An 11,806-nucleotide genomic window follows, 5' to 3' on the forward strand; every position below is an offset into this window, starting at 1 on the left:
GAGATGGAACTTGTCATAAATTAAACCCTAACCACGGACTTTACGGATAAAACAAAAACGAGATCTTGCTCAAACAAAAATTTTAATAGATTTGGTTTTTTTTTTTGTTATTTTAATCAAACCACACATGACACCGACGAATCTACACATGACCTGCGATCGACCAGACACAAAAACAAATTTAATTGTTTGATATAACTGTTATATCCGTTGTGCGTCAACGAACATGACACAATGTTGCATTTAATAGAAATGAAATTAACTTAATAAAACATATTTTGTCAACCATTAACTTGTTTCCCCAGCCTGCGCAGTGACACACTGCTCCTGCTGGCGATCCGGCAGATCCTGCAGCGCGAGGACCTGTTCCTGCAGGACCTGGTGACGGATATCAGCCCCGAGCCCGCGGACCCCAACCTCACCACGGTGTACGTGCTGGCGGCTCTGGCCGCGCTCCTTGGGTTCTTGTGTCTGGTGCTACTGCTTACCTTCATCGTCAGGACTCGAGCGTGAGTTCATATAATCTTCTTCCTCGATTTTACTTTTTGTACATAATACAATTTATGCTACACGTGAATATGTACTAGTTGCGCTGGCGTTCGGGGTAGCTCTCCTCCATGGGAATTCTTAGATAAAAATATCGTACAATACTCTACACGATCTTATAGTATTATGACTTTCGAAAAGATTTTAAATGAAATACCAGCAGCTTCTGTGTACCGCAAGGTCCCAGGTCGAATCCTACTCGTTAATCGAAGTTTGTATACCAATGTGACTCATCAATACATATAAAATTGTATATAATATATCCTTTCTTGATGAAGGAAAATATCGTGAGCAAACCTGCACGGAGGAGGTAATGAGGCAGTCAAACCTCATCACTAACTCAAATTGTATGTGAAACACGTAACACGAGCCGCGACCCTCAGCCATGAGGAATACAAAACAATCTTCTCGAAAATGAATTAATTAGATTTTCTATAACATGATCTGACCTAAACATGCTTACAATCTCCCTTGAAGGCTCAACCGGCGGCTGCAGGCGCTATCGATGACGAAGTACGGCTCCGTGGACTCGGGGCTGAACCGCGCAGGGCTGGCGCCCGGCACCAACAAGCACGCCACGGAGGGCTCCAACCCTATCTGGAACGAGGCCATCAGGGCTCCGGACTTCGACACTGTTAGGTGAATATGTCAATACAATTATATATTATTAGTGTATTTTGTTAGAGTACAATGAACATAAAACATAGTCGAATGTATCCGTTATAAATTTCAAAACGTCTGTTTTGGCTACTACATCTACAAATGAACTACTAGGGAGCAAATGCTGCAGGCCATGCCGTTCCCGCCCGGGCCTAACAGAAGACAAACCTGAAAAATGCTGGCTTGTGTTATCAAGGATAGAGATGCGTGCCGATGCACTACTAATGATATATAAGGATCTGAAGACTGTGCGTGGTTGAGAACAAAAATAGGAAAGCGGTCCCTGGTCTCCGATGCTAAACGGCTGAGGAAGTAACTGGGCAAACTCTCAGATGAGAGAGAAAAAGTTGGCTACCAAAAAAGTGCTGTTCCAAAGTTTCTATGACCGCTCATTCCAATCAAGCATTCTGTCGTAGATAGCAACCAATTTCTCCCGTAAAGGAAATGTCTGGTTGAATTGAATTTCTTTTTCACCGCAGCTATTTTAATATATTTCTGTCTACCTCTTTAGAATATTCACATTTTACACGTACAGTCAACGGCACATCAACCTATCCAAATTCATTGCAAACTCGCCGCTATTACAGCGCCATAGAGGTTCATGCAGGGTAACTTGATGTGCTGTTGACTGTACAAACGTACACTTATGCCTATACCTGTTATGTTTACAGCGACATATCAGGAGACTCCGACCTGATTGGAGTAGAAGATTTGGCACAGTTCAATGAGAACTACATTCCGCCGGGAGACAACAACTCCGTCGAAGACATCACGCCAGTAAGGCTTTATTTCTATGACTAGATTCATACATACCAGCTCCACATTGTCCTCGAACAATTTACCAAAATTTAGCGGATTCGGTATACACTGCTGGTTTTTCATTGAGGTAAATAAAAGCACTCATACTGATTATGCAATGTTCACGCTTTCGCGTGGGCATGTGAAGTTCGGCGACAGTGTATTGGCGGATTTAAACATGAATAAGGTCAGGAAAAGCAGTTGTGGAAGGAAAAGCGATAGGTAGAAGATTATTTTCTATTTTATCCCGACCATTGTCCTATTTTCCAGGAAGGTAGTGAGAGTATAACAGAAGAAAAGTTTTGTTGTATCTGCAATAGATCCGACTCGGATAATGATACTGGAAGCGATTGGTACTGGATGCGGCTCTTGTAATAAATGGGCTCATTTAACTTGCATTCAAGGAGACTACTTATTTCTTTTTAACTTAGTTTTCTTTGAAATTAATTTTCATTTCATGAATTTAAATAAACAATATGAGAAGCATAAAACGTAATTAGGTTTTATGCTATTAATCTATACATGGTCTACATGGTATGGTCGCTATGACCGATCAATCCCAAGACAGGAGGAAAAAAATATGAAGAAAAATAATTTCAACCTTTTAACTTTATTATACCTGCTCTAACTCGAAGCACGTCAAAAGTAAACTTAATAGTTAGTCTAAGAATTAAATTGTTAGTCAAACATTTAGGTATTTTTTGTTATTTTGTTTCAGACAAACGACAGCGTGGCCACCCACGGCAACCAGTTTCGTTTCAACGCCAGCCCGTTTAGTCCAGGATTCTCACAAAGTAACTTCAGGAGCTGAAAGCAGATCAACAGACATACATAAAGTTTTTTTAATGCATCCATGAAGCAAACAAGTTGCACCTGCAACTGCAAGATATTATTTATGTGACAGTTTACTGTTAACGTTATAACATTGGTTACCATAGGACAGGCATGTTGCCTAATGTGGGACCAATTGTATAAGCAATGTAGCAAAGTTTTAGTTATTTAATAAATTTCATTTCATTTACAGTATAAGCTCAGCTTTATAAGAATATAAAAGTATTATGCATAAGTAACTCAAATAAATATATAAACAATAGTAACTAGATTTTGAAAGAATACAATAAAATAAATTATTATATTTACCCATTTTACCTTTTTTATTGTTCAATGTTTATTATAGGGAAAATCCCTCGTCTTAGAATATGTCTATAAAATCTTGCACAGATTTATATATAAGTTTCCTGTCTGAGGTTTCCTGGCTCCTACTTATAAGTAAGTACTTACAACTCCAACCAGCCAATGGCTTTTTGGGTTCATAACATAGAAAGGGAAACTACCCGCGTTCTGGTTCATACCGTTCATATGAATTATCAAAAAATATTGTCACCATAATTGTATATCCCATGGAATTTGTAGATACTCCGTACAACGAAGTACTTATTAAATCCATGATATATCCTTTTTACTAAACCGTGCTATTCTAAACTTTGACGTTGGGAAAATCATCGTTTTGGCAAATGATACAGCAATATATAACACGAAAAGAAGAAGGTATATTCAGATATTTAGTTAATAAGGAAACAATGTTGCGAAAGAAACACAAATGCACTTTGAATATAGGTAAGTCACAAGAATGTAGATAATAAAAATAATATCGAACATTATTTACATTTATTTCAATAAGAAATTAGATGTGGGATGGCACATACCATGTTTTGGTTATAGCCGGGTCCCGGGCATCATTCAGGCGGAATATTGAGTTAAGAAGTACCCAATGTCATTCAGCAATAACATACCTTCTTATAGTCGAAAGAATTTTGGAATTACCTCTACCTTAGTAAGTTTGTAATGTGTGTGATAATCTTACAAACACTTCTCCTTTTTTAATATTAGCACAAGCAACGTAAGAGAGAGTTGCTGTTGGAGACGATGGATGATTATAAAGCACAGTTCGCATTTGCGTGAAGAACTCGCGCATCCTGGCAGTCCTCATCTACGTGACATATCATATAACATAGCTCTTATGTATTAAATCAAAGTACAGTTGAACAGGTCTATGTTACTTATCCACATCCACCTAGGTTCGGACAGCATGATATCCAAGAAGCTGTCCAAGCCGATGCGGCTGCTACTGAAGTTGTTCGTGCCGTCTCCCCTACACCCGGAGATTTACGAATACTTCCGAAGCTACCCGGCCATGGTGGCTGAACGGCAACGGCAGCAGTATGAGAAGTACACCTACATCATCCATCCTCTTAGTTTGTTCAGGTTTGATTGCCATGTTTGTAAAGCTAGCTACGCCCCGGGGCTTCGCTCCCATGGAAATTTCGTGATATGTGTTATTGTTATTCGGTATTCCAGGTTATATTCCCGTGTACCAAATTTCATAATAATCGGTCCAGTAGATTTTACGTGAAAGAGTAACAAACATATATACCTCCACACAATATACATACACACATCCACACAAACTTTCGCATTTATAATATTAGTAAAAATAGAAGGATAGATGAAAAGCACCAAATTGCAGTGAATCTAATGAAAAATTGTGATGTATGATAGTGAAAAAGAGTTAGTGGTTTCTGCCCTACATAACCTCCCGTGGATATTATATGAGGGGATTAAGAGATAAGCTATATGACAAAGAACTAAGACACAATAACAGCACTCCCAAATTGCGTTCACCGGTCATAAATTCACAGCCTAATCTTCAAAATCCTATATATTAGCAAGCCAATTAAGTATTCAGGGATAAAATTTTTTAAGTACCCTTAGCACCCAAAATGAGGTCAGTTTACCAAAATATATTAAGATACTTATTTACAATACTTAACCTCCTCGATCAGAATTGTTTTAACATAAAGTCATCACACCACAGCTTCATATGGGGCAGTCTGATGATCCCAGTTCGCCTGATGCACATCTTCGCGTCTCATTTCCGACTGACCATGAACGTGCCACCCTACCCCCTTCAGTTCAAGTTGGTGGTCACCGACTACATAATACTGGGCCTGGATGTATTCTGCCTGTTAAATATTCTGGTCAGGTTCAACATGGGCTACGTGGGCTTCGAGCATAGTATGGTCTTGGATAGAAAAAGCATCACGAGGTCAGTTTTGAAAGGATTTAAGAAAGTTGACGTTAAGCGAACCGATTTACCTTGTCGTTGAAGGATGTCCTCCGAAGTCCTATCCTCATAGTCAAGTCACAAAAGACTCACTATTAATATAGGATTGTAATACAAAATATTAAATATTAGAATGGGATTAACTTCAACACCTACGTATTGAAGTGTGCATTAGAGAATGGTTATAGAAAAAACTGTGGTTCTTCTTTCACTTCTTAACTTGGATTAGCTTAGCTTAGAATTCAGAGTAACATTTCCTATATATCCTCCTGAGAATTTCACTCAACTAACTAGGTAGTTATATTTAAACATAAGTAACCTGACAACAAAATATCACTATATTTGGGCTAAGCGCTGAAATCAGTCTCACTGCCCACATCAAATCAGCCCACGAAAATTGTTTGTAGTCACTAAACAAAAAAGTTTATTTCCAGACATTACATCCGTAGCTGGTTCTTCATTGATTTGTTTACAAGTCTGCCGTTCGCCTTCTTCTTAATCTACTACAAATTGCATAACAGCCAGCTGCTTCTGGCGGCTCATATCACAGCCATGTTGAAGATTACCCATATCTGCACAATCTTACGAGATTTGAGGAGATTCACGAAGGTTTCTTTTCTGTAACTACTTTGGAAAGATATTGAACAAGTATAGGGTTCAATTCCTTTCCAAATATTGACATGTATTAGTAAAATAGGTATGTAACTAGGTTTAGATATAGTTACTGCCTAGATTTCTGTGCACTTATCGATTGTCCATTCCAGCTAGACGTGGCAATCACAACTGTGCTACAACGCCACGTAGTCGATTGTGGTCCTTCTGTGGTATTGACACACGATCCTGTTTCCAGCTGTTTGTGAACTCATACATCTGGCAGGGCGTGATCCGGCAGGCCACGTTGTTCGTAGTTATCACCCACGTCTGCTGCTGCTACCTGTACCTCTGTCCCATCTTGTTCCTCTACTGTAAGAAGACTAATCTTACTTATCACTAATAGGTAGTTCGATTCCCATATGTCTTTATGGTTATAGTCAGTCTTCGGATGACAATCGTGAGGACTATTTGAAAAATGAATTGTGAATTTTAACTTCGATGCTATTTTTTTTATTTATTTTTTAAATTACAGTCTTGCTCATAAATTATTTTTAGCCCACTCACTTTGATTTTCAGGGAACGGTTATTACGAGAGAGGCTACACACACTTCCTGGGTTTGCCTGATAATAAGAAATTGTATTTAGTATCGGAACCCGGTCGATACAGAGCTGGTATTTACATTTGCCTATCCTCACTTTTTGGTGAGTTGAAATTGAAATTCAATTGTCAAATAATACAGCTAATAAACAATGGGAGCACGCTCAAAAGTCAAAGCAGAAATTAGTCCCTTCAGGGGCACTTCTTCACATCAAACTCAAGCTACAAACTACTGGAATTTTGGAACGACCACTGCCGAGTATAACTTATTATATTCTTTTTCCTTCTTTCACGTCCAAAATTAAGGAATGAGGTATATTGCTTGGAGATAATTAGACAGCTAGAGTGACAGGTATATGCAGCTAGTATGAATGAGTATAATACCTTCCTTCATGTACTCAGGTGCAAGCTACCACACAATGTTCCCACTGGAGTGGCCGGATGAGATCGCTGTAATCTCCAGCATCATAGTCTTCACAAGTCTCTTCATGATCTACAATTTGGGTGAGTTATCAATATACCCTACCCTACACTACATGACATCCTCTGTTCTCTCCTTTCACCCTCTCTCTGTCTTATGGAAGCGTGGTTCGAAGCCTTAAAAATTCTCCTAAATCTTTTTATCTTTTGATGTAGGTACCTAAGTTCCTATTTATCTAATTTCCGGCTTCGTTCTGGCAGATGGAGCTACCCCAAGGAGTACTTGGCTTGATGTTGTCAAGGAGGATATGCATGCCAATGGTCTGACAACTAGGGATGCCGACGACCGTGCGAAGTGGAAACGAAAAAATAGGAGCAACCAGAACAACGCTCAAATGATCTAATTTCCGTTAAAATTATAATTTTCACAAAAGCTAAAACAATGTCATACTTATTTTAAAAATATGAACCTATCAAATGCAATTTCTTTTAAACAATTATTCCGAATTCAGTACAAAAAACAATTAGATACGTTTGGTTTTCAGTTTTCTTCATGAAAGTATATTTTACGTGTTTCGACTCCACCATGAGGTACTACGAGCTGATGAACGAAGTAGAGGTCGGTGCGGTTACTTCATTTTTCTTAAATAATACTTAGTTACTATCTAAGGATCTCCATATAACCCATTTACAACATCACAAATTCTCTGTAGAGATCCTCAAAGAATTTGGGAATTCTACTGAACACAAAATTATAACAAGGATATTTTGTTGACATCATAGGTGGAACGGTGGTCGCTCTGGGTTATTTCTATGTAGTTACTCTAATTACTATTATTAATGCTATGTACTTTTTATTTTATTTTATGAAATGTAATCACCAAATGAAGTCGCAATGGCTACTACTCGAAGCCTTCTGGCGCTGCGTGCGGCGTGGCGCTGTGTTCACGGAAGTTTGTGACGCGAGTATATTGGTACTGCGCTCTATGCCGGCTTTACACTATTAGCGAATGAACTAGGCTGAAATATACATTGCGCAGAATTCACGAAAAAAACCGCGGGCAGAAATTAGTATATAATATATTTGAAATAGCGCCGGGATGACCAACTATTCTCAGCTTTTTACCTTTTTTAACAAGGCGTACATGAGACAGAAGCAGTTTCCCAGCCCGCTGAAGCGACGCGTGATCGCCTTTTACAACTACACCTTCCACGAGGTCTACTTCCGAGAAGATAACGCCCTTCACTACTTGTCTGGTGAATATTGTCTTTTAGCCTAAACGACAAAACATTAAATAGGTACTTAATTTGTCTTCCTCTTGAATTCTTGATGTGTCATCACCTTTGTTTTGTCACTCATTCCATTATAGTTATGCTTCACCTGTTGAAGTAACTCTGAAAAAATAAATACCCATAGTCCTCATCGCCTATACCTAAAACGTAATAGGGACGGGGACGACCTCGGTGGCGTAGTGGTAAAGTTCTTGCCACTGAACCGAGAGGTCCCGAGTTCGATCCCCGGTAGGGTCATGATGGAAAATGATCTTTTTCTCTATATATGTATTTGTTATAAAATATAGTATCGTTGAGTTAGTATCCCATAACACAAGTCTCGAACTTACTTTGGGGCTAGCTCAATCTGTGTGATATGTCCAAATATATATTTATTTATTTAATAAAGGAACGATGATATGATGTATTAGAATTTGGGATAGGAAAAAAAATTAGGATATCCTTCATGAACTTTTACAAGACTTTTTCTGTTTCTCCCAATGGTTAGCTGGCAGAGAATGCTTTGTTTTTACTTGGATCAAGTTTGATAAATAAATAATTAAACATTTCAGAGCAACTTCGTAACGAGATAACCCTCCAAACCTGCCACAAGCTGGTGAATAAAGTGGGCCTCTTCAACGGTCTGCCGGCCCCGGTGGTGGGCGAGATCCTGGGCCGCCTGCATCCAGAGGTTACAACATTAAGCTACTAAAACAGTATAAAATACCTAGATTTCTAGGTCTTGGTAGGCTTTGCGTAGTCGTCAATATAAAACGGAGAAATCTATCAGCTGTGAAATAGGAAATCTGGGCCACAAGACCAGTTCCAGACTGGGCCTAGTCTCGCCATAACTGCTTTTGTGTGATTGTTTTTTTTAATATATTTATTTATCGGTGTTCTGACTTTTCGGACTCATTTATATACTATTAAAGGTTTACCTACCCAACGATTTGGTGGTGCGTGCACCCGACATCGGTACCTGCATGTACTTCATAGCCAATGGTTGTGTGGCGGTCTACTCCCTCAAAGGCGTCGAGGTTCGTGTATTCTGATATATCAGGAAATGGATGAAACTCGTATGCAGAGAACTTCGGCATATCTTTCGTTTAGCATATGCAAGATAAAGTTGGGGGTTTCCTCAAGATCTGCCTGTAAAAACTGTAATATATACCTAATAATGTAAATTTTTGCCGAATAAAATTTTTTCTTTCTTTGTGCGGTCGCAGCTCACTATAGAGCCATCATTACATTTTCCTTTCATAGCGAAAACTAAAAAAATACCACAGATTAAACTACACCAGATAAAAATTTTATTAGATAATATTGTAGTTTTCCTTCATACAAAATATTGTCGTAATTTACGACAAAAATTTCGGTCGCCACCGTTTTCTTATTTTTTTGCTCTAGAGCATTTTACTTGTGTATGAAATTATTTATTTTACGCAAGAGAAAAAAAACATTAATTCAATAACATTTTATTTTATGCTCTAGGGCTTAAAATTGGATACAAACGTGACGGTGGCGGGTTGGTCCAGTCTTAATTCCGCATAATGAACTGAGTGATTAATTCTGAGGTTTTATCAGTGACGTGGATATACACAGGTATGTCACTTGGAAGACGGGGCTCACTTCGGCGAAGTCGCGCTCATCATGAAGGACAGGAAACGAGTCGCTTCCGTCGTAGCTGTGGAGATCACGCAGGTCTACCGTCTGGATGAGGCTGACTTCAGGTTTGTACAGTCAACCGAACATGTTGTGGTGTGTGGTTTCTAGGATAGGATCACTCTAAGGCAATGCTAGTAGTTTGTAGCTTTGAGAAGTATCATTTTATTAAAAATATGACGTGAAAAAGTGCTTGTCTAAGATACTTATAACCTGACAGACCAAGCACATCCAAAATGATTGCGCGTAGAAAGCTGGATTTGATATTGCAGGCATTTTGTGATGTCGTCCACAATCCTATACGAACGCGTGGAGTCTCTGGCGTCCAAGCGCATGCACGAGACAGTCCTGTTGGATGAGAAGTACCGCCGGGAGCAAGAGAAGAAGAACACGAGCATGGACAACGACCAGGAGGGAGCACCTCTGCCAATACACGACAACAATGCTAAAAAAGTACGGTCTACATTTCATAACTGGTTTAGTAAGAAATAAGATTTTTTAAAGACATTTTGCAATGGCTAGTTACCGTCGATATATTATGGTGAGTGTATATCTGTTCCGTTGAAGAATAGACGTCTGTATCCTCTTTAGAATGTTGTACAAGAGATAGGCTACAATAACATTCCGACGGTTGACGTCAAGCAGTTGGCCGGTTTTAAAATCACAGCCAGATCTTAACAGCGTAGATACAGCAATTTTAAGTTACCGAATATGGCAAAACAGCCATTTGGACTATTTTTATGCATTATTTAGAGCACTGTTTGGTTCATATTATTTAAGCATTATAAGTAAGATATAATATGTACCTAGAGTTAGTTTTGTTTAGATCCTTTATTTTTGTTGTTGTTGTGAGTGAAGAGGAATAAGAATTGATTCGTTATGAAATTATCCTTTTAAGTTGTTTGCCCTTTTTTGTTAAGATTAATAAATATTTAGTGCATATACTGTTTTGTTATTTCTTTTAAGTTATAATGTATGATAAACTCTTAATGAGAGGTTGTGTATGTTGTACATGGCAGATTTGTATATGTGCGTGACAATTTTTAATCAAGACTTTATTATGGATTAGAGGCCCATCCCGGCTTCACTTAGATAAAATCGTAATAAATTTCACTCCTAAACCTTCCTCATCATGTCATGCGCTATAGCAGATCCATCATTTTAAATACTTATCAATATCACATTATTTTAAAAAGCCGCATCTCAGAAATATTTTTTTAATCCACAACAAAATCTGTTGCATAGTTGTAAAGATATAAGCATACAGTACACAGGACAGGACAGACAGTGGGAAGCAACTTTGTTTTTGAAATATACTGTATAGGTTCATACCATGTTGGTTGTAATTTTTGACACAGATTGAACGCGTCATAAAGTTGAACCTTTAGTCCAATTCTCAATCCTCCATAATCAAGAACAAAATAGGAAATATTATAATAAACTTTATTACTTAAACATTACACACCTATTCATACACAATTTGAATATTCGTAAGGAATGCTCACCGTAGATTACGAACTTAAGTACTAGGTAATCGGTATATCACACATAGATGCCAACCCAGAGCAGTAGAAACAGAATGCCGAATCCAGAGAACAGCGCAGCAACCAACGATAGAAGCAACTCTTTGAACAAATCTCTTGACGATTTGGTGCTTGTGACTTCATAAACGAAAAACCAGGCTGTGAAGAAGATGCCGCTACCCAATAAAAGAAGAGTTAAGTGCGGAAACACCGCCGGGTTGATGGGCGAAGCATAGCGAACCATGGATTCTATTTCCAACTGAAACAAAAATATTTGTAAGCGCTAACCTTTTCCACAAAATTCCATATTTATGAAATATTAAATTGTTCTTACAGTCATATTTGCAGTATGAACTCAGAAATTTGCAAATTAACCTCTGAAAATAATAAAACACTAGCAAAACACCGAAAACCGATCTAATCTATTTGACTTTGACATTTAGTGTTGGACGTGTAAATGAAACAAAATCGGCCAATAACGTTGCGACACCAAGCTCGTAGGTTTGTACCTACCTATTCTTCGATTTCTGATCACTTGTAGTCTTTTGTCTATTCTACTTGAATAATCGAGTCAAAATTTAATCAAAATTATTTGTTAGTTGTTTGTCA

At 38.3% G+C, this 11,806-nt stretch overlaps 3 protein-coding genes across 6 annotated transcripts in view; 2 read left to right on the forward strand and 1 right to left on the reverse strand.

The window, feature by feature from the left end:
• LOC128672378 (protocadherin Fat 3-like) overlaps nucleotides 1-3,147 on the forward strand; it is a 28,030-nt gene extending 24,883 nt beyond the window's left edge. The window contains exons 31-34 of the mRNA XM_053749494.1: nucleotides 306-509; nucleotides 1,024-1,185; nucleotides 1,878-1,983; nucleotides 2,723-3,147. Of these exons, the coding sequence (XP_053605469.1) occupies nucleotides 306-509; nucleotides 1,024-1,185; nucleotides 1,878-1,983; nucleotides 2,723-2,815 (565 nt within the window). The 3' untranslated portion in view covers nucleotides 2,816-3,147. The remainder of the gene's footprint in view (nucleotides 1-305; nucleotides 510-1,023; nucleotides 1,186-1,877; nucleotides 1,984-2,722) is intronic.
• Nucleotides 3,148-3,471: 324 nt separating this feature from the next.
• On the forward strand, nucleotides 3,472-10,616 carry LOC128672319 (potassium/sodium hyperpolarization-activated cyclic nucleotide-gated channel 1-like). Of its 4 annotated transcripts, none has more exons than XM_053749383.1 (13): nucleotides 3,472-3,621; nucleotides 4,083-4,269; nucleotides 4,880-5,110; nucleotides 5,563-5,737; nucleotides 5,979-6,093; nucleotides 6,299-6,424; nucleotides 6,723-6,824; nucleotides 7,286-7,359; nucleotides 7,880-7,997; nucleotides 8,585-8,703; nucleotides 8,945-9,049; nucleotides 9,615-9,742; nucleotides 9,947-10,616. In XM_053749383.1, the coding sequence occupies exons 1-13, from the start codon at nucleotides 3,519-3,521 to the stop codon at nucleotides 10,164-10,166; spliced, it is 1,803 nt and encodes a 600-aa protein (XP_053605358.1). In that variant the 5' UTR covers nucleotides 3,472-3,518; the 3' UTR covers nucleotides 10,167-10,616. The 4 variants fall into 4 exon arrangements, with proteins under 4 accessions (XP_053605358.1, XP_053605359.1, XP_053605360.1 ...); XM_053749384.1 differs by having other exon boundaries at nucleotides 4,083-4,233; XM_053749385.1 differs by lacking the exon at nucleotides 8,945-9,049.
• A 487-nt stretch (nucleotides 10,617-11,103) lies between these two features.
• kud (kuduk) lies at nucleotides 11,104-11,690 on the reverse strand. The gene is made up of 2 exons (XM_053749388.1): nucleotides 11,532-11,690; nucleotides 11,104-11,456 (listed from the first exon to the last, which is right to left on the reverse strand). The coding sequence occupies exons 1-2, from the start codon at nucleotides 11,535-11,537 to the stop codon at nucleotides 11,217-11,219; spliced, it is 246 nt and encodes an 81-aa protein (XP_053605363.1). The 5' UTR covers nucleotides 11,538-11,690; the 3' UTR covers nucleotides 11,104-11,216.
• Between the last annotated feature and the right edge of the window lie 116 nt (nucleotides 11,691-11,806).

The sequence above is a fragment of the Plodia interpunctella genome, chromosome 9 (genome assembly GCF_027563975.2).
Source record: "Plodia interpunctella isolate USDA-ARS_2022_Savannah chromosome 9, ilPloInte3.2, whole genome shotgun sequence".
NCBI lineage: Eukaryota > Metazoa > Arthropoda > Insecta > Lepidoptera > Pyralidae > Plodia > Plodia interpunctella.

Excerpts from the sequence above, each read along its gene's own strand:
- LOC128672319 (XM_053749383.1), top strand. The coding sequence starts at position 3,519 with ATGATACAGCAATATATAACACGAAAAGAAGAAGGTATATTCAGATAT. Across the intron at positions 5,738-5,978 it reads ATTTGAGGAGATTCACGAAG|CTGTTTGTGAACTCATACAT; the intron begins GTTTCTTTTCTG and ends TCCTGTTTCCAG. Across the intron at positions 8,704-8,944 it reads TGGGCCGCCTGCATCCAGAG|GTTTACCTACCCAACGATTT; the intron begins GTTACAACATTA and ends ATACTATTAAAG.